At 41.1% G+C, this 26,769-nt stretch overlaps 1 protein-coding gene across 1 annotated transcript in view; it reads left to right on the top strand.

Annotated features, from left to right (window-relative positions):
* The window catches only part of ANO2 (anoctamin 2), a 272,975-nt gene extending 256,473 nt beyond the window's left edge, over nucleotides 1-16,502 (top strand). The window contains exons 21-25 of the mRNA XM_077807418.1: nucleotides 5,091-5,243; nucleotides 5,351-5,403; nucleotides 7,402-7,583; nucleotides 15,340-15,445; nucleotides 16,221-16,502. Coding sequence (XP_077663544.1) covers nucleotides 5,091-5,243; nucleotides 5,351-5,403; nucleotides 7,402-7,583; nucleotides 15,340-15,445; nucleotides 16,221-16,502 — 776 coding nt within the window. The remainder of the gene's footprint in view (nucleotides 1-5,090; nucleotides 5,244-5,350; nucleotides 5,404-7,401; nucleotides 7,584-15,339; nucleotides 15,446-16,220) is intronic.
* Nucleotides 16,503-26,769: the final 10,267 nt, after the last annotated feature.

Genomic DNA, 26,769 nt, shown 5'->3' with positions numbered 1-26,769 from the left:
CCCTTGACTCTAAGGGTTTGTCTACACTGCAGTTGAGAGGTATGACTGCAGAATATGTAGACATTCATACATGGCGCAGCTTTACTGCTATTCGCAAAAAGAAAAGGAGGACTTGTGGCACCTTAGAGACTAACCAATTGATTTGAGCATAAGCTTTCCTGAGCTACAGCTCAGGAAATCATTGGATGCACGAAAGCTTATGCTCAAATCAATTGGTTAGTCTCTAAGGTGCCACAAGTCCTCCTTTTCTTTTTGCGAATACAGACTAACACGGCTGTTACTCTGAACCCTTTACTGCTATTGTTACTCAAGCTAGCTTTGATCTAGCTATCTAGCTAGCTCAGGTAGCGGAGCAGTGAAGCCATGGCAGCACAAGCTTCAGCATGGGCTAAGCTAGCCCTGCAAGTACTGTAATAACTCAAGCTTCTGGGAGGACTTGTACCACCTGCGCTGAAGCCCATGCCTTCACAGCTTTACCGTTACCAGAACCTGTGCTAGCTACAGTAAAGCTAGTTCAGGTATATCTACTCAACCTGTAATCCTGCTCTAGGACTGCAGTGTAGACATACTCTATCTTTGTCAGGAGTTGGAATCCAGGAGATCAGCGTTCCTGCTACTGGCTGCCCCAGAATTTGATCCAATGTCTTCATCCTGTATTGCAAGTAGTGACCCTCAATCAGTCCAGTGCAGAGTGATCACCAGATTATTTCTCAATAAAACTTCTGTTCAGAAACCATAACAAAAGATCTTGTAGATGAAAATCAGTGATGACGTTACCTCAGATTTCCCACCTCCATCCCAGTTGCCTATTTCACTACCACCTACATTTTAAATTCTAGTTTGGGCAAATCCTCAGGTCCTTACTCAGGGCCAGAGCATGTCCTAACGATGTGTATATGCAGGGAACCCTCAGTGCACAAATCTTTCTCCACCCATATAGAAAGACAGAGTTAGATGTGTCCTTTGTAATCACGCAGAGGGTTGTACAAACATCCAGGTATCTATGAACAGGAAAAGGTGTGGAATGGGAAGGGCGATGGGGGCCATGCATTCTGGAGGTTTGGAAGAATTTCCCCTCAAGCAGGTAAATCCATCAAAAAGAATATGTCTGAGGCACCAACAAAAGACACATCACTAAAGAGAGGCCCACATTTTTCTTTAATCTCTATATTGAGGTTGGATTTTAAAGTATCATCTCGGCATGTTATGTGTAGGCATGTTTTGTACATTATTGCCACACAGAAGTGAACTGTACTTTTCCCTTAGATTTCCCTGCCAAGCTTGTGGTTGTATATTTTAAGGCTCCTGTTTCTCTAAGACAGTGGTTCTTAACCTGAACTGCAGCCTGCACCCCTTTGGTTCTCAAAATATGTTCTCGCACCCCTTATCAAAAATCGTTGAGTAGGTCAGTTCTTTAAACCTAGATATATTTTGTTTGTATATTACAGTAATCATTAAAAATGTGTAATGTTAATAAATACATAGGTTTGATGAAACAAAGTAGTTGTACTTACGATCCTGTGCTTAATTTGTGTTTTTGATTATTTACCTTCTAAAAAGATCTGGCATGTCTTGCACCCCTAGAAAGGGCATCTCGCACCCCCAGGGGGTATGTGCACCCCAGGTTAAGAACCACTGCTCTAAGAGTACTTAGAATGTCACTCAGAATGGGACTGATTTGGCCACCCTTGCTCACTTTTAGTAACACTTCATGAGAAATATCTCTGAAATCAAGTGGATTACCTGAGGGTTGTGAATAAGGATGGCAGAATCATGAACATTTACCTTCCTTTGAGTCTGACTAAGTCATTGAAATAAATGGGGTCTACTCAGTGTGCGTGTGTATGTTTGTGTGTGTGTGACTGAACTAATCACAGTGAATGATTTTATTTTGGGCCTGATTCGGTGTCCCTTACTTAGGTGGAGTAGCTAGTCCTCATGCAGATACTCACATTGAATTGGATGGAGATAGTTGTGTTAGTGCTACTAAGTGTGTCTAAGGAAGCAGAACTGAACTCTCAGTGAATTTAGCGTCCTTTTATGTTCTCAAATAAATGTGCACAGACTTTAAGCTTTAGTAATCTCTTTGTTATTCATCAGTACTCCCCAAATAGTTTAAACAAACACATTTCAATGCCTGGATCAGGCACAAACTATTTGTTTTGACTGTATCATGGAATGTTTTGCTTCTCATGACATGTGACTGATCATCTAAGGTTATGTCTACACCACCCCACAGTTTGGATTACAGGGGGTATGAATAACAGTGCACAGCAAAATGTTGTGACGTAACTTCCCCCTCACAGGACTACATTAATGTGATCTAGGAACCTTTATATTTGTGCCCACAGCGTCCACAGGGGGGAGTTACAGCACAGCACTTTGCTGCGCACTGCTAATCGTACCCCCGTAGTTGGACCTGCAGGGCAGTGTAGACAAAACCTAAGTCACATGGTAGTATTTTTGCTACTTGTTTGGATCATTGAAACTTTAATTTAAAAATAAAAGGAAGGAAATACAGAGATTTAAACATGACCACACAAACATTTCCAGGATGGATCTTTGTATGACAACATGTTTACAAAATCATCCAGAAGATGTTTGTGTACCTTGAATGTTCTTTTACGAACTAAAACATCATTCATGCAGATGTTCCTAGGAAATGAATAAAAATGGCTGCAAATAGTATCACAGCAAATATTTGTGGTTTATACTCAGACAAATCACTGCGAATACTTTTTTACTGATTCCCTCCAGCTCTAGCCCTGCTAACTTCACTTCAGACCAAATAAGGCACATTTTGATGCTATATATTTTTCTAAGCATTTCAAAGGTTTTTGAGATACTTCTCTAACATCTGTTTTTATTTCCTTACTTCCTTTTCCTGATTCAAACATAAAATATTCAGGAAACTATAATTTAGAGGGTAACATATTCTTGTATGTTGAAACAGCTCCCATCATGCTATGCTAGGATGATATAACCTTTATCCCCAAAGCAAACCATTGAAAATGGCAAACCATGGCCACAATTATCATGGAGATAATGGTTTGTTGTGCAAATACATTGTCACTGGGAGAGGAGATTGGGGGGGGGAACCATAATGAGGCTTGAAACAGGTACACAAAAAATAAGCTGGGTACAAAAAAGATCCTGGGGAAAGCAGTTTTATCAGTTGGCTGTGGGCTGTGACAACAGTGCCAAAGGAAATTATTCTAGAGAAAATAGTTGACTAGTCCTGCTATGCTAGGATTAGTTTTCTTTTCCATTTTTTTTTCTCTCCTCCAAAAGTGCAAAGGACATCTGCTGCAATGGACTGCAAGCTTGTACAGGGACTTTATATTCTGCTTACAAAGAAATCACAATGCATATCACTGCAGTTTACTCAAATCCTATTTGTAGCACTATTTATATAATATGGGCACGTACATTCATTAGTTTAATTTTGTTGTGACTATCTCCATTGCAGTTGTGCAATATGCCTTTCAGCCAGTCTCTCCTTATGCCACCCTGCACTACTTTCTTTGGGAAATAAGAGCTCATCTTTATATTAAAATAATGTTCCATGTTACATTTTACAAAGAGAGGGCCAGTCTTGTGTGGTGATAATACTATCAAGTCCTGACGTCTTGTTGTCACTGGGAGACAAAGGTGCTTAGAGCTTCTTGGCAGGTGGTCAGCACCTACAGTATAAGGAGGTCAACATTTTCAGCTGGCTCAGCACCTCTCAAGATGGGCCCAGAATGGGCCTGATCCTGCAAGCTGACTGTCCTCTGCTTCTTTTGAAGGCAATGGCAATTAAGGACACTCAGCACCTTGCAACATTGAGCCCAATATGCACTGTGCACGGTCTTAAATATCGTTGAAACATTGGGGGACTTTGGAAAAATACTTTCATTCCTCTGAATTCCACTTTGCCGGGAGAGGATCTGAAAATTGGTGTCTAAGTTGTCTTTAGAATAAAGCTGCTTACTTGCATCCAGATCATCCCTGCCCCCATGGGATGGACATAAACAATTCAGGAAATGCCAAGAGTTTAAACTCTTGAGTTATTGTTTGCTTGTATTGTAGTAGTGCCTAGGCAGAGCCGTTCCTTGGGTAGGGCAAATCGGAGCGAGCGCTCCAGGCACCGCGCTTTGGGGGGGACCTGTGGGCTGGTGCGGTTGGCCGGTGCAGTCGCTCCCGGAAGAGACGAATCCGTCATTTCCACCCTGGGCCCCGCAGCCCTCTAGCGACAGCCCTGTGCCTAGGGCTCCAGTCATAGACCAGGCCCCCCGCTGTATTAGGTGCTGTACAAGAGGCAACGTTCCCTCCAGTATACCTACCTGTGGAAGAAATCAGGACTGTGGCTCTTCAGTGGCTGGATCTGTAGAAATCTTAGGGCTTCTGTGCTTAGGGCAGGGTCAGGTTCTCCATGTTAGGCTGCCATTGGTTCCTTAAATGCTCAAGCGCCTTTCTTCCTTCCCATCTGCTATACTTTCCCCAAGAAGGCGCTGAAGCAGGAATGCAATATTTGACGATGCAATGAACAACATTGGCTTCTCCTGGGAATTGCACCAGAATTCCCCAAGGTATGGAGGGGGATGATGCCACAGAGAGTGGCCATACCATAGTTTCACCCCTGAGCCCAAACACCTACAGCGGGCAGTTTGCCCAGACAGTCTTCCAAAGGGTCTTGGGAATAGGGGATGTTGCCTCATGGATTTCCTCTCCCTATTTATACGCATTGCTTCTCCTCTACAAACAAACAATGGGAGGGATAACATGGCCTCATTCAAGATGACTGTATTTAAAAGGAAAATAGCATTCATACTACTTTTCTTTATTAAACTAATATTTACTCTGGCCCACGTATGCACATTGGAGACCAAGAGCAATATTAGAACCAATATAAAAACACAGTGACAAATCCTTCTTTCTTTCATAGCCTCACCTTGTTTGTTGTACTGTTTAACAACAGGACAGAAATGTTTGAAATGGAGTTTTATATTTCCTGTAACACACAAACCTCAGCTGCTGATTTCCTGCGGACATATGTTTAATATGTCAGTACAGAGCTTCTCTCTGTACAATACGTCTCTCTCTTCCAGTTATCCAGTTTGGCTTTGTCACGCTCTTCGTTGCCTCCTTCCCTCTGGCTCCGGTGTTTGCCCTTCTTAACAACATCATAGAAGTTCGGCTGGATGCAAAAAAGTTTGTTTCTGAGTTAAGGAGGCCAGACACAGTGAGAGAAAAAGATATCGGTACGTAATGAAGAATCTTTGCAATGATGGTAACACCAGGAATTCACCTCAAAAGAGGAAATTAAGATTAATCCTGTAACAAAGCTTTGTTATTAACTCTTTTACAGGAATTTGGTATAACATTTTGAGTGGTATCGGAAAGTTTTCAGTTATCATTAATGTAAGTATTTGATTATGACTTTATGAGCTTATTTTGTCCCTGAAGCATAATTTAAATTTTGAGCAATGCCTACTTTCTTCAATTGCCATAAAATACAATGAAAAACTAAGTTACTCAATTTGCTACTCCTTGAGTTTAAAATATCATGTAATGTTATGTAGAATCAGAATTACACAAGACATGTACATTTACTCATCTCTGTTTCTGAATTATTATGTTTTGTGTGACATGAAGATTAATTTATATAGAAATCACACATTAATGGGCCGGATCCTGCAATTATTAGTCAGGCAAAATTCCAAGCACACCAATAGAGGACTAATTCTCATTTATGAAAAATGCTGTATGAGAACTAGGTATTATAATGCTTAGACACATTTACGTCATTCTCTGGCAGTGTAAATATAGGTTTAGATTAAGTCAGTTTGAATGTAATTTACTTGAGCAGTGAAAGGAGCTTAGGGCCTTGTCTCAAAGAAAAAGTTTTACCAGTTATACAGCTATTGTTATACATGTATAGTTATACCACTACAATCTCTTATGCAGACATTCTGATTCCAATATAAGAGTAGCGTTTTTTGGTGTACCTTAAACTCCTTCTCAAGCAACGCTGAAAGACTGAAAAAGGTCACCCATACTTGCTTGGAGGGTGGGGGTAGCATTCTGATTATGACTATATTGGTTTAAATTCACACCTTTGGTTATACTATAAAACTTTCCCAAGTAGACAAGGTCATAGTATAAATGAGAATCAGGCCCGTGGGGTTTAATTATAATAATACAGAGTACTTTTTTTCCATAGATCTCAAAGCACATTAGAAAGGAAAATCAATATCATCACAGATGAGGAAACTGATGTGCAAAGAAAGTATGTGATTTGCCCAAGTGGCAGAGCCAGGAATAGAATGCAGACCCCCCCCCACTCCCAGTGCTAAGCCCTATCAGCAGAACCGTGCTGCTTTCCCCAGCCCCCCATTTTACCTGAGTGCACTTTGCAGGATCAGGCCCTGTAGTTATTTAAAATTTCAGACATTCTCTAGTTGTCTGTATTCTCCAAGTGCTTTAATTAAAACACCGACTATGCTGCCCCTCTGTTGTCGACAACTGGAAAGTGAAAATGTGCATACTTGAGTTTAAAAAATATTTAGAATCAGATTCTATCATCTTTTCTCATGCTGAGTATCATTTTTTGAGTGGGACTACTCACAGAGTAGGGTGGCAGAATGTAGCACTCAGTTAACTTTTATTTGCACATTCTAGATGCTTCTGGGGCTAATTCTGATCTCACATCCATTTGACACCAGAGTAAACTCCATTGACTTCATGGAACTATTCCAGATTTAGAATGGAGCAAGGGAACCGAGAATTAGTCCTTTATGGGCCACACCTCAGCCGGTATAAATTGGCATAGCATCAGTGAAATCAATGGATTTACACCGATTTATACCTGCTGAGGATCTGGCTGTTATATATGCTGTGGTCCGGCTCCTGCACTCTTTTTGTAGTCATTGGTAAAACTCCCATTGATATCTCTGGGGGCAGGATTAAGACCAGTATATATGAGGCAATTGTTGTAATTACTCTTTGCTCTTGAAAATGTCCCACCTGCCTAGCTATATACTTTCCCTGGAGACAGAGGCAACACATAACTGTTACGTTGATAGTTGTATGTGTGTTGGGGGTTACAATTTTAAATCCACTCCCTGCCAAAAAAAAAAAAGAAAAATATAAACCTTGGCAGAAATCTGGGGGGGCACGTAACCCCATGTGCGCCCCCACACAATCCCATGAGTTGCCTCTGCCTGGAGAGAGACACAGCAGGCTAGTGTAGTTTAAAAACACTTATTCTTTGATGTGTCTGGCAAGTTCTCTCTCACTTGTGAGGTTGCAAAATTGATCATCATCATTCTATATTTATTTGAACATGAAAACTATAACCTGAATTCAATTAATCCAAAACACATCTGTAGATTCACTGGGTTATTTTTTGTCTCCCAGGCTTTTGTAATCTCTGTTACATCTGATTTCATTCCACGCCTTGTGTATCAATATGCATACAGTCAAAATGGAACCATGCATGGCTTTGTCAATCACACCCTCTCATACTTCAATGTTAGTCATCTCAAAGCTGGAACACAGCCAGACAACTCACAGTTTGAACAGGAAGTTATATTCTGCAGGTAAAGTAGCTCTAACGACACTTTGTGTAGTTAAAGTCAATTGTTTTGGTCTTATATTAGATAAAAGAGTTTCCTCTCTGAGTTAGACTTGCGAAGCTTTTCTGTTCTTTTAAACTATTATCTTCTTAGTTAATTCAGATATGGGTTTTAGAATATGTAGATGCAAAATTCAATGGTGCCTCCATGCATAGAATGAACAGCTTCATCCAAGACTTCTGCTGAACATAAAAACCTAGGGTTCAGTTCTTTTCCTACTAACATCAAGGACAAAACTCTCATCAATAAGAATGGCAGCAGGATCACACCTTTAAAAATATACTCCCTCTAATTAGAAAAACATTTCCTCCCTTACAGGGTCCTGTTTTTCCCATGCTTTCCCCTGCTTGAAAACCCACACTTTCCCCCTTCCCCATAGTCACACGCTTTAATACCATGTTTTCTGACAAGGAATGTTGGGGGAATTCCCTTCAGAAACTATCAACAGTATTTAGTCTGTTGCCCCTTAAGCCGAGCAGAAAGCCAAAGTTTGGAGGTTTGTGAGGCAGGGATAAAGTCTTGATGTAGTCTTGTTTATTCACAGAAATGAATGCAAAGTCCTGTTTCCCTGAGCAGCGATCGGAACATGCAGCCCACAGGCAGTTTTCTTGCTCAGCAATTCCTAAGTGAGCCCCTCCAGCCACAACTGTGCCTGAGGAGAGGCTGCCTCTGTGCTTCTGCCCGAGGGGCACACACCACTGCTTGCCCTGTGTTTCTTACTGCAGCTCACACAGCCCAGAACCAATACCTGGCATCTGCATGTAGAGTCTCTTAGGAAACCCCTGAGCCTGCCACCTGGCTTGCCTTTTCAGAGGACTCTGGGAGTTGGCCCCACTCTTTGTCTGCAGTTTTTTTTTACTATACACAGGTGCTTAATTGCTCCTTCTGTTGCACACAAAGAATGCTTTAGCACACCCATTGGCTTTACTGAAGTATGTAGTGGTCTTTGGAAGAACACCCCTGATGTCGGTCATTAACACCAGCCCCAGTCATGGGGCTAGCTGCATTTCTGTCCCCTTTCTGGTCTGTCCAAGAGCACCCAGTGTAGGTCTTGGGCCTCTTACCTATACCTGCATCAAAGGGAATCATTCAATTCTTCCACTCTCAAACCAGGATCTGGCTTCAATACCAATTGCTGTTGCCCTACAAGTCTGACAGGGTTTAAGAAACCTATTTCCTCCCTTCAGGAACTTGTGACCAGTGATGGGGACCAACAGCCTTGTTAGAACAAAGTACTTTTATTTGGAAGCTGGAACAAAGCATTACAGAAAAAGGGATGTAAAATCACAAACAGCCTACACTCGTGTCTATTTTACCTGAAGTCCCACCATCCTAGGTAGGAATGAGGCAGGCCTAGCTTCTCCAGACATGTCAATGGGTTGCTGCTTGAGTGTCTTTTCAATCTGGTCTCCCCTTGCATCCCTAAGAGAATGTCCTTTTAGATACCATGAGAGTTCTTAGGTCCTCCTCACACCCCAGACTTCTTCATTGCTGGTGGGTTTTGTCACCGGCTGGTCAAACCAGTTCCATAGGCTCAAAGGGGAACTGAGCCAGAGTCAGCAGAGCCACTTCTGGCAATGTCCTTTAGCATTCCCTTTAATAGAAGCCATTAAGGGACCACCTTGAGCCTCCTCTGCCTGACTCATCCCAGACAAGCCCCTAGTGAGAAGCACTTTAAGCAAACCATTCACACCGAAAACAGCACCCCAGTAATCAGATCAGTCCACAATACTAAGAAATGATTACAGGACCCTCCACATTTGCCACAGCCACTAAGTCACCACGGCTGAAGGTGTTGCCTGTTTATTATTTCCAGCCATAGCTGAAATGGGGACTTAGATACCAAAACTAGACATCAAATCCAGAGGGCTGATTCTGTTCTCCTTTGGACCAGTTTTATAACACAGTATCTCCATAGATTTCAGTGAAGTTACTTCTGATGAACATTGCCATTAAGGGAGATCTGAATCTGGCCCCAGGTCTCCACTATGGTGCTGCCAAAGCCTGTGGGCATGGCACTATACTGGCTATTTCAAATAAGTAAATCTAATTATATTTAAAATATGAATGCTGAGCTATTCTATGGCAATGAACTTTGTCAGCATTATACTTTAATTGTTTTATACTCATAAATCCCTAGATTATCTTGAACACAGAGATGCTGGCATGTAATACTATGAGTCAGCATAGAAATCATGCTGTATTTCCTGGTTAGAAACCCTCCCATTCCCGACACTGGTTAACTAATTTTTTCTTAAATAAATACCTCATTATTTGCTGCAGTGATTACTATATTTCTCTATACATACTATAGGCAGTTTCTAGGCAATATTGTAAATACACCTATTATTATAGCTATCTAAAGCAACTGGACATTTTGTAGGGTGGCCGCTGAAGTACTAGTAGCTCTTGTTATGAGAGAAAAGGCTCATAACTAGCTATCTGTAGAGTCAATGGGGAATGTCCCACACATGTAAAGTTGTTGCTTTCAAGAAGAGAAATCCAGGTTGTCATTGTTTGGTGTGGAATAGGTAAAGTTATCCAGTGTTGCTATCCTGATCTATGTGAATAAACTTTACTTGTGCAAGTGATCCCATTGATTTCACGGAGTAAGGATTACTCAAGTGAGTAAGGGCCACACGGTCAGGCTCCAAGATATGAGTGGTTGGGAGGGTGGGTAAGCCAGAACAGTGCAAATGTCCTGCAATGAGGGCTGCAACATCCAACTAGCAGACTAAGAGAGAGCACTGAGTCATTGAGAGAGTGGACAGCTCTTGTAACAAGCAGGCCACTGAAACCCAGAGGAAGGACATGGGGCACAGGCCACTCGCAGGTTTAAACTAAAGTAAATGGTGGATTCTCTGTAACTTGGAGTCTTTAAACCATGATTTGAGGATGTCAGTAACTCAGCCAGAGGTTAGTGGTCTATTGCAGGAGTGGGTGAGTGAGGTTCTGTGGCCTGCAATTTGGAGGAGGTCAGACTAGATGATCATGATGGTCCCTTCTGGCCTTAAAGTCTGTGAGACAGTAGAAAGAGCAAAATCCTCCATTGGCTAGTAGGGATGTTGTGGGAAGCACTAGTGTGGCACGTCCAATAAGCACTGCTGGTGATGGGGACTCTGCTCAGTGTTATCTTCTACTCACTTATTCCTCTGTGGCAGGCGAGATATAATAGTCTTAAAGCTATGCTCTGGGCCTCCTTTTGCCAAATTGCTCTTCTCCTTGTGCCCTGCTCTCCTCCATTTCTCTATGTTGCTAGCAATTAGCTCTCCAGTACAATACAGAGCTATTACATGCTTTTAGATTGTCCTCCAAGGTGTCTGTGAAGCATTCCTTCTCCCTGCCGCCCACCCCCGATTTTCTTTGTCCAAGGTGGCTATATGTTATTATTTTAGGTAATCTCTCATCAGGCATCCTTGTGACATGCCCATCTCACTTCAATTGTGTGTCTGGTGTCCTAGTGTTGATTCCAGTTACTTGCTCACAGCTTCATTGTCTGGTGTATGACTGTCAATCTACCTGGAAGATTGTGCACTGGCAGCAATGATGAAATGCCCTGCTTGGGTTTACATGGCCTTGATAGGGCTGCAAAACAGGGAGCAGAGCTAAATCATAGCAGATGGTTCATTGTCTGGAGCTGTATGTCAGGTACATTCCAATTCTTCCCTCTGAGCAGAATTTGTCTCCTGTACTGAAAACAAGAAATCCAAGTTAAAAGTCTGACTCTGTACCAGACTAATCTCATTTTGGTTCAGTGAGAAACAAATGAGAACATTTCTCTTCCTTTAATTATCAGGAAAATATTATGGGAAGATATCAGCATGTTTGCTGGCCATTTCTGAATATCACCCGCCTTAGTGAAATCTTATCAAAGTCACAGCTTTGGCTAGAACACAAACTGTGATAAAACATAGGATATCTAACTCCAAACCCAGGAGACATGCTATGAACACTGTCCCTTTTACTAGAAAAAAAAATCTGTGTTTCTTTTTCTGGCAAGTATGTTGGGAACAAGCTGACCTCTCTTATTCTTAGATTTCTGTGACCTCTGGAGATAAATGTGGTTACAATAAGATTGAATTTTGCTCCTTACGGGCATTACCAGAGATTAAGGTATCCTAAAAATAACCATAACAAGTGAGAAAATTCTCCCACTGAACATCCAGAATAAATTCTCTGAATATTTTGAGCAGCATTTTATGCAATGCTGTGAACTCTTTGGCATGACTTCCAAACAAACATTGCTGTGACGCTACTCTGTTGCATATCATTCGTTGTCATGATTTTTGAGAGCAAAAGAACATTTGTGTAGCTAAAGGCAAACTAAAAGCAAACCGTGTTAAATTATAGGCCATTTTTATTGCCCTCGTCCTTTTAACCTTTATAACCTCACGCAATAGTGGAGTACATGAAAACATGCTGGTCACATACTCACATTCAGAAGAGAAAGAAGGCAGATACAAATCTTTAAAGGGAGTTTTCCTTAGCATAGACCTGCTTCCTTTTGCACTGGGCCTGTGAAGCTTTTTTTTCTCTTTTTTTTTTTTTTTTTTTTTCCGAAGGAGCTGTTTCCCTAGTGACCTGGTATCCCTATCGTCTAGACTCGCAGATCTGTATGATTTCCATTTTTTCCAATTATTCCCATTTCACCTGCTTTATGAACCGCAGCTTCAGAACACTGATGAGGGCCATCACTATCTCACAACTGTTCACTCATTTCTTCCGTATTTTTTTAATCAAAGACCAATTTAAAATAAAAATAGAATAGCACAACCAGTTTTCAGATGACTGCCTAGGAAGGAGTACTAAGGAAAGGAATCTGGGGTCACAGTGGATCACAAACTAAATATGAGTCAACTGCATAAAACTATTGTAAAAAAAAGCAAACATCATCCTGGGATGTATTAGCAGGAGTGTTGTAAACAAAACACAAGATGTAATTCTTCCACTCTACTCTGTGCTGATTAGGCTTCAGCTGGAATATTGTGTCCAGTTCTTGGTGCCACATTTCAGGAAAGATGTGGAGAAATTGGAGAAAGTCCAGAGAAGAGCAACAAAACAAATGAAAGGACTAGAAAACATGACCTATGAGGAAAGATTGAAAAAATTGGGTGTGTTTACTATGGAAAAGAGAAGACCGAGAGGGGACATGATAACGGTTTTCAAGTACATAAAAGGTTGTTACAAGGAGGACAGAAGTAAATTGTTGCTGTTAACCTCTGAGGATAAGACAAGAAGCAGTGGGCATTAATTGCAGCCAGGGAAGTTCAGGTTGGACATTAGGAAAAACTTCCTAACTGTCAAGGTAATCAAGCACTGGAATAATTGCCTAGGGAGGTTGTGGAATCTCCATCATTGGAGATTTTTAAGAGCAAATACCTGTCAGGGATGGTTTGAAGATGGACCTCTCAAGGTCCCTTCCAATCCTACGACTCTATGATTACATTTAAGCGCACTGCATTTTAGCCCACTGATATATTTGTATAAGGCCCTTTTTTATTTCCCTTAATCACTTTGTCTAACATTGATTCAGCTTCCTTTTTTACTCTAACATCATTCTCTTCCAGCCTTAACTGACCCTTTCTATCTGTCTTTACTTTCCTCCAGGCTTCCCTGTTTCCAATACACATTCCTTTTTGCCTTCAGATCTTTGAGGCAGTCTTTTGTAAAGCCACATTGGCCACTTCTGGTCCCTTTCATTTTTCTTTTGCAGTGGACTGTCTTGCTGTCATTGCCAAACTGGGGTCCCTGAACCACCAGAGGTCTGCAGAACCCATCCTGATCATCTTCAAAATGAAATATTTTGAGAATAAAGTGGAGGGATAGTTAATGTGTTGAGATGGGTCCCTGAAAGAGACACTCTTAGGAATGCTCTGCAGAATGGAAAGGCCAGAGGCCCCCTGATCTGTTGTACTTTAATTAAGATGACACGGAATCAGAGAGGTTGGAAATAGAAAAGAGGGATTGCTACTTACTTCATAGCTCTGATAGTCCTACAGTTCTCTATACATCATTTTTGCTCTATAGCAGTGGTTCTCAAATGTATTTGATTGTGTCTCCCTTCTTTGTTTCTGTAGTAGTTTATGCCTCTCCCCGCCCCTGGCACCCAGCCACCAGTCTTCAGCCACCCAGCTCTGAGCTCTGGCTGCCCAGCTCTGGATGTGTGCAGTAATTTTTTTTCCCCTAAAGCTTCCCACGCTCCCTCAGAATACATGGTGTGCACCCCAGTTTGAGAACTTCTGCTCTACAGACATGAGTTCAGTCTAGTTTCAGCTGTCCTAAACAACAAGATTTCCAGTGAAGCTGTGCAAAATTTCCTTGGGACTTGACACCATGCAACATTCATGAGATGATGGGGCTCTAACGAGTCCGTGATTTTTGGTGTCTAGTTTTAAATACGAAGATCTTCCATTATTCCCCATTTTCCGCAGTCTAATGAGTCTTATTCTCAGCTGTAGCTCACGAAAGCTTATGCTCAAATAAATTAGTTAGTCTCTAAGGTGCCACAAGTATTCCTTTTCTTTTTGCTTTCTCAGGAAGTGTTTCCTGATATTCAAGCCAGTTTTTCCCTTTCTTACTTTCATCCCATACTCCTAGTAATACACTGTGCACCTCACTAAATAATCCCTTTCAGTCTCAGGTGTTTATATCCCTCAGCAGGTTGTGTATGGTTGTAATGTCCTACCTTGGTTGTTACATTCCATAACTGAGCAATATATATTCAGTGCTTTAATATTTTCTGGTAAGTCAGTCTCTCCAGGCCCCTGATCATTTTTGCTTTTCTCCGAATTGCGTTCAATTTCTCAATAGTCTTTTTTCATCTTGAGGTCCCCAGTGCAGTAATCCAGGTGTAGTTTTTAATCTGAGCTGTTTACCGACAAACTATTACCTCCCAGCTCCATCATGCCCTTACTTATGCAGCTGCAAAAAACACTGTCCTTTTCTGCTGCCATGTCATGATGCAAATGTGTGCTCACTTGCCGTTCTCAGTCAGCCTTAGACTCTTCCCACTGTATCTGTTTTCAAACGGTGTCCCTCCAAGATCTGTATCTCATCTTCTCTTTAACTATTTTGTTTTATTTATACTACTTCGCATTTTTCCAAAATTATTCTTATTTTCTGCCTTAATTTCTTACCACTCTTTGTCTGATATCTGTCCTTTTTTTATGTTCGCAAAACATTCCAGTTTACTAGCATCTAAAAGTTTTTATTAACATCTTGTTTACTTCCTCTTCCAAAATATTAATGATAATGGTAAATAAAATAGGTTTGAACACCAATCTTTGCACAAGCTCACTAATTGCCTTCTTTGATCTCAATACACTGCAGTATATCTTTATTCCTTGTATATTTGCAGCATGTCAGATCCTCTGCACTGAGGTGAATTTAAGACTAGAATAGCTCTATATATTATTTTCCAAAAGGAAATCCAACCACACTAGAAGATTTTCCCCATTAGGGCCACATTCCAATCTTGGTTACAGCTGTGTAAAACCAGAGTAACCTTGTTGGATTCGATAGAGGTATTCCAGATCTACAACGGTGACTGAGATCGGATCCTGGAGTTTTAACTAATAGTGTGGGATGAGGTACGTAATGCTCAGGGGATTCAATGCTCTAGAGTTAGCTGCTGCAAAGTTGTTTTATCAAAGTGTTTAGTATAATCTGTAGGTGGCAGTTGCTGGAAATTGTGCGCTAACCAAGCTATCTTCACTGGCAGGTACAAGGATTACAGAGAACCACCTTGGTCCCCAAATCAGTATGAATTTTCTAAGCAGTACTGGTCAGTTTTATCTGCTCGCTTGGCTTTTGTTATTCTGTTTCAGGTAAGCCTGTTGAGTTTACCGTATTGCAATTTAAATCACAGAAGCTAATGTATGTGTATGGGGCATGCCGTTCATCTTGCCTGTCCACTAGAGGCACTGGCACCCCCAGTACCCATACACATGTGCATCCATAACATTTGAGACTCAGGATTCTGGTCTGTGCACAGCAGCTAGTGTCCACCTCACAAAAACCTCCTTAGCAGGGAACCTGAGGATGGAATGAGCATGGAGATTTGTTGGACCTAGAGCTGGTCTTTTCAGGTCACAAATGAAGCACATTGGAGCGACAATGTGTGTGGCAGATACTTGTATTGCTACTGCCGATGCAATACTTGCTCTTGGGATAGAGAGCTTTGGTTTCTACCAGCTAAGGTGTTGGGTGCTCAGTACCTTTGAACATGTGCGTGGAATAAGCCTGCAGGGCCACTTGGGCCCCAATTCAGCAAAACACTTGAGCATGTGCTTAAGCCCATCCTTATATTTAGGACAACACTTAAATGTGCATCTAACTTATCCATTCTGTTCAGTGGGAGTTAAGGACATGCGTAAGTGATTTCTAGAATTGGGACATTTTCCTGAATCAGAGCCTTGATTAGGTGCCTAATTTCAGACAGAGCTTAAACATGACATGTTTGAATGGTAATATGCCACTGGGTTGATGGGGTATTTCTAACTATTCTGTAGCTGAGGTTTGATTCTGTTACAGCCTGTTTGAGTATTACAGACCTTTCTAGCCTAGCTAGCAGAGTATTCTCTATTGCTCTTTATTTTGCAGAACCTGGTCATGTTCCTCAGTGCGCTGGTTGACTGGATGATTCCTGACATTCCCAAGGACATCAGCGAACAAATCAAAAAGGAGAAGAGTATGCTTGTTGATTTCTTCCTGAAGGAAGAGCATGAGAGGCTGAAACTGATTGAAAGTTTTATCATGTGTGACAAGCACAGAAACAAAGGCGAGACAAGGGGCCGAAGGAACCGAGCAGCAAGCTTCTGCCACGTTAGCCGGAGTCAGCGGGGCAGCTTTGCATCCTTTAGCTCACAGCACACAGAAGTATGACTCCTTAGGCGGAGGAAATGTACCATGGAACATGTACAATACCTGTGTACTTACTGTGTGATGTGATCCTGAAACTGGAGTGAAGGAGGGAGGGACTGATAGGCAAGGAGAGTGGAGGAGGGAGTCTGTCACTTCTCAGGAAACTTCAAGTGTAAGTTTTTCTGTAACATTTTATACGCTATCTGGGCTGCAGCACTTTCAGCGTTATTCAATGCAAATTAAAGAGCCAGGCTATGGCTGTGGCTGGCCCTTGCATAGAAGCATGGGAAAGGGGAGGGCAGAGTACAGAGTCTAGCATAGTAGGGTTCTGGTCCATGACAAGATCTCCTCGGGCTACCGTAATACCAGTAATAAGGAGCCCTCCCACTCTTGCATTTTCGGTGTCAAGACCAGCCACAATCCCAATCCCTGCACTCTCCTGCGTGCAAGGACTGCCCCTAGGGCAGTATGTACTCCAAAGAAGCATGGGCAATAGACACATGTTTTAGCAGACCTGGCCAGCCACAGAGGGGGCTGAACATTGCATCCTCTCAAAGGATGTAGCAATAAACACATTCCCTCTGCACACCCAGAGGCTCTAGGAATCACTGTGCCTTCATGGTGCACAATGCCTCTTGGTGCTCTTATTGTAGTGGGGCTTGCCACAGCACCCCCGATGCAGAGCTGTGGTTAAAGGCACAAAATAGCAGGAAGAGAAATAATTAAGATTACTGAGCACTTTGGCCTACAGTTGTTGGCTTAGCAGGAGCCTAAATAATAAGCAGAGACAGATCACAACAGAAGCATCTGAAAGAAGTAAAGATGATAGAACTAGCTAAGCACATCACTGTTTGTTGTTCTGAGCAAAATACTCTGGGCATAATTCACCTCTCACTTAAACTGGGACTTCAGCTCCCACTGGTGTCGATCAGAAGTAACTCTGTTGATATCAACGCTGGTGTTAAACTGGTGTAAGTGAAAGTAGAGTGACGCCTTGACAATATCTTCCTGTACGTTGCTCCGGAAATAACAAAACGTTGCTGTTGTGTATTTACTGTAAATCAAGATGTTGTTATGCATAACTGTATTCTATGGCGAGAGAGGAGAAACAGGTTCATTAATTAGGTTTTTATCTAAATGCACCTAATGAATAATTTTATTCTGTTATGGATTAAAAATAAAACTTTCTTAAAAAACGTATTGCTTTTAATAGACCTTCTGAATCCATCTCAACTCAAAGCACATGCAGAGGCATTTCTCCTAGCATATACTGCTGCCCAGAATGCTTTGGGAAGAAAGAAAGATGATGCTCTTTCAGATGGGGCAACTTAGATGTTTCTATGGTCTGACTGGATTTTTTTGTTTAAATCTCCAAGGTAATTTCATATATAGTCCTGGAGCCTTTGAATTTCACCTGTCCATCAGGAAGGGAAAATTGCTGTTTAAAAAACGACTCATTGTAACACAATGACATTCACTCAGCCCGACAGGTATGCATTTTAAGGTTGCAGGAATGTGCAGTATTATAGCATCTGACCTCGTCCTTGATGTTTTGTGAGATAACAAAAAAAATGATACTTGAAAATCTCTTCACAAAATGTCGTGAATATAAACTACTGGCTATGTCTATCTGGTGTTTCCAGTTTACTGAGATAAGCGGGCAAACTACAGGAAAAGATCATTTTGATTTAAAATAAGCTACCCCCATCAACATGGTGTCTGAGCCCCTTACAATCTTTACACATTTATTGCCATAAAACTCCTGTGAGGGAAGTGCTTTTATCCTGATTTTATAGGTGGGAACTGAGGCACAAAGAAATTTGTCCAGTGTCACACAGGAAATCTGTAACAGTTGGGACTTGAAGCTTGGTCTCCTCTCTCTTAAGCTATCAGCAGAACTGCTGGACCATCCTTCTTCATGAATTAATATTGCATTATTTCACTTTCCAAAGATCTAGGATTCCAAGAAAGGCCTACCAAGGCTTCACATTTGACAACAGTATAAATGTCCACTATTTACCGTACTTGTATTATGTAGTATTCTGATAATGGCTTTGTAGGTTTGGAGTAACGTACACCTGGAATTTACATCTGTGGCTGATTGAAATGCAATTAATTTTGATCACATTGTTAGACCTACATTAGGAAGAAACTGGATTTGCCATACAGCATGAATACAGGCCAGTTGAATATGTCGGGGCTAACGTTGCTCATTTAGATATTTGGTAGTGTGTATGCAGAAATGGGTTTAGAAGGGGATTTATAGGTCATGTGACACCAGTGCCGCCAATCAATAGCTGGATTAAACCCATTCCTCTGACCAATATCGCTATTATTTTATAAATATTCATCAGGGCCTTGAGCTGCCAGACTGTGCTCCATGCTGCCTGAAGAAACTGTAAAGAAGGGAATCTCACTGTTTTACAATAAATAAATCTGCTTTCCAGAATATACCGGAAATTCAAAATCTCCCTGTAAAAGGACACTCTGTTACAGTTTTGCAGTAATTAAAGTTTAACAGTTAAGGTTAGGTAATGACTTTAAATATAATCCCTCTTTTCAAATGCTTATAATTTGGGGAGAGAGGGAATCTTTGAGGGCTGAAATGTTCCATGCTTCTTCTTAGTGCTGAAGTAATTCTTTTTTTTAACTAAAAGTTTAAGCAAAATCTCATCATCTATTCCTGAACTGTTGGAGTGTGAGAACATAGGCCAAGATTTTCTAAAAGTGACTAATGATTTTGGATGCCTCCATTTTTAGGCGCCCAAAGCGGTTAACACTTTATTGGAATCTAGTTTTCATAGTTGGGGCGTGCTTTCTGAAATTGGGCCTCCCTAAGGTGACTGAAGTTGGGTACCCAAAATTACTAGTCACTTTTCAAAGTGGTGGCCAGGGCGTGCCCTTTTTGGCCACTCAGTTCCTTCACAATGCTACATATATTTAGCCATGGTTGTTATGCAGAATTTGAAAAAGTCTTGAGCAACTGAAAGAGGTGGTCTGGGTTAAAAGAGATAATGCATTTCAACCTTTCCTATAAAAAGAGCTAAATATGCATACAGCTTTACATTTACCCTCTCAAAGTTCTCCTGAGGCTTATATACCTCACCCAGACAAGACTGGGAAAGAATTAAGGTAACAATCGCAGCTATAAGGCAGACATTCTGATTGGAGCTATCATGATAATGCAACCAGGGCTGACAGCTCATCTGTCTTTATCTGTGGTATAGTTTCTATTGTATCTTGAACCTGAACGTTTCATTCATCAGGAATCCCTCAGGTTTGGTACTTAACTTTGGTACAGTCCCGAAGGATTAGACACATGATTGCATTCCCATGGTAACCTCTGGCTTTTCCTGAGACTGCCTAGGGAAGTTTCCCATCCACTCCTGTAATTGTAGATCACTGGTTTGTTCCTTATTCAGTCCCAGTTTCTAACTTATCTCTTTCCCACAAAGCGAGACTTTATCTAATTCCTTTTTATCAGCATGATACGTGTAAGTCTACCCATAAAGTGCCTCCTTACCATAACTCATGTCTCTGAAGTACAGAATGATTCTGTTTCAAGAGGTGTACATGGAAAGCTGCCTCTGGGGAAGAAAAGACAGGAATGCGAGTAGAACCAGAAAGAGGTAATAAAACCTGTATACTATTGTCACTTCCTGCTATTGCAATGAAAATGATCCAAATCTCTGTGCAAAAAAAAAAAAAAAAAAAAAATCAAGCAGAGACTTCTGAAGAAAGCCTAATGTTTTTTAAAAAATTAAAACTTCAAAGAATGGAAACAAATAGTTAAGTGTTCATGCAGGGTGATGTTCATAGGATTCTTCATAGATGTGGAATGTGGTGGTCCAGCTGGTAAATGCAAATCTAAATTAAAGTGACGAGCCCTTTGTTAACACACTGTTAATATCACACAGTTGAGGACTACCGAAAAAAAGCCAGGAAATGCAGAAGTAAACTTCCCATCAGCAGCAATAGCTTGGTTGTGTTTCACAGCCTGTATATTTTATGCTATATATTTAGCTATGAGTATAGTAGTATGTGAATCTACATCTTTAACCAAAAAGCAAGAACAAAAAGGAGGACATACAGAGGGGTGTGTTGTGCCCTGTGTGTGACCCTAAAGTAGACATAGCTGGTCATGGAGGATACCCACCTCTATAGGAGAATCCTCAAGTAGCATAGCAGTTCTCTTGCCACTAATTCTCTCTGTGGTCCGTGAAAGCATATAGCCAGGTGAAGGGGGACATGTCCCGGGCTTCTCTGCTGCCTGGCATCCCAAGTTACGATGATTTCTCTTTGGGGCCATTGACAGCAGTGTAATTTAGAGCAGGCATCAGGAATTAACCAGGAAACTAAACCAGTCCAGGATTGGAGGAGGCACTGCCTCTGCCTTTGCACCCTGTTCCTGAGTTGCTCTATGAACTCCTCAGCAACTTAGCTGCAGAATCCTCAGGATCTGAGTGGGTAGATGCCCCTTCTACCCACTCCCCCCACCCACACACCCACAGTGCTGGTCCTCAACCCTGCATAAGGGCTACCAAGAAGGAAATGATGCTGCAGAAATGGCACTTCTCTCTGCCACACCTTGTGGGTAAAGTTCCATCAGATTTTCAGCCTCTCCGCCAGCAGAGAAGCAGGTGACAATTTGGGGTGGTGTCTTTAGCCCGTCCAGTGTTTCCAGTATGTGGCTGTCTAGATATATCCTTGAGCACTTTGACCTTGCATGACAACTGAAGTCAGTGAAATATAGTAAAAGAATATAAGAGAACCACGTGGAAGTATGTTTGTTAAATTATTGCTTGGAAAAGTCCAACTCAACATGCTTAATATTTACCCACTGTTAGCAATAAACTCTTCTGAGTACAATAATGTAACATCTGTCACTGTTATGCAGTCTCACCCTTTAATTAGGCACAGGTGGTCTCTCTATTCCCAGAGTGGTCCTCCCCTTTTTCTTTTGTGTATAAAATACAAACCAGTTTTGTTTGTGCTCTGTAGGTAGATGTTACTAAACTATACAATGCTTAATACTTTCCATTTATCTGTTGCCACAACATTGTGGGAAGCCTGCAGAGGATACAGTATCGAGGCAGGTGAGACTGCAGAAACTGGTATGACTGCCACATCTCTAGCGTGACGTTCAATCAGTTGCATTGGGGTGCATGTATCTGTGTAATTCATGATTGGGAATGGGTCTTGGTAGGTGGATCAGTTAAACTATCCCGCACTGCCTTCGCCTTCAGGCTTGCTCAGCGATTATCTGCTTCCAACTGTATCTTTGTGCTTTAGATTCTTTTTCGCCACACTCTGGTATCTAGCATTTTTGGAGGAAGACCCTCCTTTAGTTGCTTGCTGACTAAATTTCTAAGTTATCTCTAGCCTTCTGCATTACTGTATTTCTCTGTCTTATCAGCTCCTCCCAATTTAGTATCAACAGGCTGTTTTATGCCCTCTTCCATATCATCAATGGAGATGTTAAATACAATCAGACACAATGCCAGTCCCAGTGGCAGACCCACTAAACAATGTCATTCAGTACACTGGAGAGACAAGGTGGGTGAGGTAATACCTTTTATTAGACCAACTTCTGTTTGGTGAGAGAGAGCCTAGGGAGGTTGTGGAATCTCCATCACTGAAGATTTTTAAGAGCAGGTTAGACAAACACGTGTCAGGGATAGATGGTCTAGATAATATTTAATCCTGCAGGGGACTGGACTAGATGATCTCTCAATATCCCTTCAAGTTCTCTGATTCTATTCATAATTACCCTTTATTTATGGTCCTTTGATTTGTTTTCAGTCCATTTGGCTGCACTGCTATCCAAGATCACATTTTCAAGAGTGTATGAAACACTGTATCAAATGCTTTTTTTTTTCTTCAGATATATTGCATCTACTGCATTACCTTCAGCCATTGAGGGCCCTAGAAATGCAGTTTTAATCAGTGTAATTCTTACTACCATGCGGCCACATTAGGCCTACTGGTAATATGGCCACATAGAATAAGACACACACACACACACACACACACACGCCCGCCCGCCAACCCACTAAGGGCCTGTACCATAGCCCATTGAAGACAATGGGCATCCTTCCATTGATTTCAGTGGATTCTGGATTGCACCCTTTAGAGTGTAAAATCCTCAGTTCTACTTCCAAACAAGCTTAAATACAGATTCCAGTAGTGTCTATTTCATGTAGTGAAGCTAGGTAATAACATAAGAACCAGACCTCTAAAACTAAACTGGTTCTTTATTAAGAGAATTATTTACAGAGATGTTGCAACTGCAGCCAGCATCCAAGCCATATGCACACAGACTCACTTCTGGTGCCTCCTCCAGACTCTTCCCTCTGGCAACCTGTGTTCCTTCTTTCAAGTTCCATTCAGGTCATTACAGTGTCTAAAGGTGTTTCATACTCCCTGATGATAAACACTTTTACAATCTAAAAGTATGACTCCTTGTATTCTATCAGTTGCCAGGTGATGACCTATTAAGTTGTGGAGATCACAGATTTTGTGTTACATAAGAATAGCAAGATGGTGAGTGAATAGGGTTCAAGTTCAGGTCATGAGTCATTTAAAGAAATCTTGTCTGGGATTCTTCCCTTTCTTCTTTGAAATTTTATTGTATTTTTTACACTTTGCTTACAGATTTTTTTAAATAAAACACAGCAACAAAGTATTACAGAATGACAAACATCATCACTTCAGAGAGACAGAATAAATAGTGAGTCTGATGTAGCAACAATGAGTAAACCTTCAAATAAACAACCAGGATGAAAAGCCCATGCTGTATTCAAGCAGGTTGGCAGTATTGATTTAGTGGTCTTAACTATGCCGAGAAGTTATCTCCACAGATCACAGAGTAACAGATAAATAAGGAGAACAAAAGGACCAAACACAACTTCTACAGAAATATGGCCGACATTTTAGACGTCCATTTGAAGTAAACTCATCCATAACCATGTTCTCTATTCCACTCTACTGCTGTAACTCTGTTGACAAATGTGGAGTGACACCAGGGTTGGATTTGACCCTGTGGGTGTCTCCATGCATTCAGGTTGGACAAGATTTTCAAAAGTGATTAATGATATTGGTAGCTTCAATTTTTAGGTACTCAACTTGAGACATTTCATGCTCAGCACTTTCTGAAAATCTTTAAGGTGGCTTGACTGGGGCACACAAAATACTTCTGAAAACGTTGACCACTGACGTCAATTTCTTTATGGAATTAGGAGAAGTCACTTTTTTTTCCTTATTGTTTTAATAAGCAGCTCTTTTACATTGTCATATTCACCAATCCTTTCCCCCACTTCCAGCCTGAGGCTGGGGGAGATTTGTTTTTGTCAGCCATCAGTTCAGAAGAACTAGACCAACCCCATGTCTGAACCACAAGAGGTTACTGCTGTCAGGAAAGACAGCAGTCCAAGTATGAGGTTTTGTGTACTGTTCCTTTAAAACTGTAGCAGCAAGCCACACCAGAAAAGGGCCTGGGGAAGTTTCTAAGCAGAAATTCTTAAGTGAAGCAGTGAGAGCAAGAACATGACAGTCTAAGAAAGTTCCTCGCTTAGTGTTAGTAGAAAGATGCTTTCTGTGATTTCTAACTACTGTCATGTCACAATCTACAACCCCTATTTTTATGGAGCTCAATCACTGTAGTGTCTAAGCACTGGTAGTACAAAAGTTTTGCTAGCTTAAGAAATCATTTCTAAGTTTTACTACATAATGTATTTTGGACCAGATTCTCAGCTGTGTAAATTGGTGTAGCTCCATTGACTCCAATGGCCCATGAGCCATCAGCTGCTAGTTTAATGTTAGCTATGCTTAGGAAGGGTATCTGTATTGCACAAAGCTGTTTTGGGACATCAAATGTAGCAAAGCTAATAACTTAGTCTGTGCCCAAGAGGAGCCACAGGAAAAAGTCACAACCTTATCTGGATATGACACACACTGTAAGGCCAGGCCCTCCAAGGCCTCTTGACTAGCATGATACAGTGCTGATAAACTTTAAGCACAGAACACAGCTGATGTCCAAAAAGCATCTAGCTACTTACTATAGAAACATAATATTAAAGTAAAACTAACCAACATAACTACTGCAAATACTTCAGACTTAAACTTCAAAAAGCTCCAGATAGTTTCCATCTAGTCCCCCAGCACCTAAAAAGCTAGAAACTCTACCATATGAGTTATTTTCTCTGTGATGACCTAATTCCCTATCGTGAGTTATCCCTCCTATAAGAGATTTTCGCAGCATGCTCTTCTGGTAACTGGTCCTTTAAATCAGACAAGCAACTGCTGCCATAAAGTAACCATCTTGCCTCTGATTGCTGATTGCTCTGATACTTTCCTCCGTTACATCTGGTAAGCATTTTTAGCTCTTCATATGTTTTTTTCTGTTCCAGAGATGGTACATGTGCCTCGTCAGAATCTGAATTTGGGGCCTATAGGCAAATTCTCCATCTGTGTTCGAGACCATAACACTTCATGTTAATTATAACTCTTAGCATTTCTAGCAATTTACTATCTCAAAGTGCTGTATAATTAAGCCTTCTACTAATGCCAGGAGAGTAAATGAGTAACTTTATTCTAATATTTCTACTCTTTTCAGAAATAACAGGGTACCCTAGCAACACTTCAGAAACTTGGCAAGTCAGTTATAAATTGATTCTAGAAATAAGTTTAGATCCAGAAGTGAGTTCTTACCGTCATAGGCCTTGATTAAGATTGAAAAGTAAGTCTTAGTTTACCCCGTGCATGCTTCATATAAAACTAAAATGAAATTAATTCTCAAGACCAGATGAAGAGGTTTCCTTTGTCAAATAAATAAAATATAATCGACCATATTGCATTTATTAGAATGCCTTTTACACCTAGAGAGACAAGGTGCGGGAGGTAATATGTTTCATTGACCAGCTGCTGTTGGTGAAAGAGGCAAGCTTTTGAGCACCACAGAGCACTTCTTCAGGTTCCAATAGGTGGAACTAGAGAGCAGGTGGAGCAAACATCCCAATATTACCAAGCGTTCTGAAATGAGGCCCATACATTATGGGACAAGACAACAAACACACCATGTCCAGCACAATACCCCCAAACTGCCAGAAGAGAAAGTGCTCCAAACACGTGACTCTGGTTCAACCAGAAATACTTTTCACAGAACTGATCTAGACAGGAGTTTTTCCAATAAACTGGCTCAGAAGATGAAGAAAACTAAACAGGAGTTTCTCCAAGAGAATAGACGAATTATAACTGGCTTATTATTTTCTTAGTTTTAGTGGGGTTTAGAATAGCTTAATTCTTTAAAAGAAACTAATGAGACAAGCTGTACATATTCCACATGAGCTGTAGGCTCTTTAATGCTCATTGCCTCTTTCTTCTTTTCTTATTTGTTGATTAGGAACCTCATTATCTTATTCACAAAGCTACCATCTCCAGCAATACAGGAGAGATGACACATGAAGGACAACAATCCTTCCTCCTCTAGGCCTTCCATTACTTCTGTGATGCATTACATTGGCCTTCTAGGTGAGGGGAGAGGTGCATCATGGGACACGGAGTCCAACCTGAAAGCTTGGCCCACAGAGGAGAATGGTTGCATAAGGCAACTGAACTACAACTCCCATGAGGCAATACAGCACCATTTTGAATGGAAATATTTTGGTTTTCATTTTGCTTTTTATGAAATATTAAAATGTTGATATACTTAAAATGAGGAAAACCCAATTTTACCCAAAAAGGGGTTTGGGTAAAAAAAATTCAAACAGCCCTAATTAGCACATCAAGGCTCAGGTACACAACCAGCAACTTCACTGAGTCCTGTGTCTTGTCATCTGGCCAGGAAACTAGTGGTTCTGAGCTGAGGTTAAATTAAGAGGGAGCATATGAATGCACAGGTCCCCATCTCTGTTAAAGTAGATGGGGGCATCTCTTCCTCTTCTTCTCCTGGGCTTGGAGGATTTGAGTTCTCCCTTCTCCTAACTCAATCACTATCTCCCACTATAAGGGCTCATTGATAGGGCAGGTCAAAAAATGGTGAAGATTTTCCATAACTGTTTTGAGCAATATTTTGATTTTTGACAAAACAACTCAAAATGAAAATGTTTGTTTCAATTCAAATTGAAAATTTGCATTTCATTTTGGTTTTCATTTTCTGTCATCCTTCCCCAACCCTCTTTTTCTAAGAAACATTTAGCTTTAAAGAAACTTTAAAGAGAAGTGCTCATTTCCTTCGCAAAGCCATGCTTCATTGAAAACCAGCTGTCTTCCTTAAGCAGGAAGATCCGAA

This window comes from Eretmochelys imbricata, chromosome 1 (assembly GCF_965152235.1).
Source record: "Eretmochelys imbricata isolate rEreImb1 chromosome 1, rEreImb1.hap1, whole genome shotgun sequence".
NCBI lineage: Eukaryota > Metazoa > Chordata > Testudines > Cheloniidae > Eretmochelys > Eretmochelys imbricata.
This window is presented reverse-complemented; position numbering and strand designations above follow the sequence as displayed.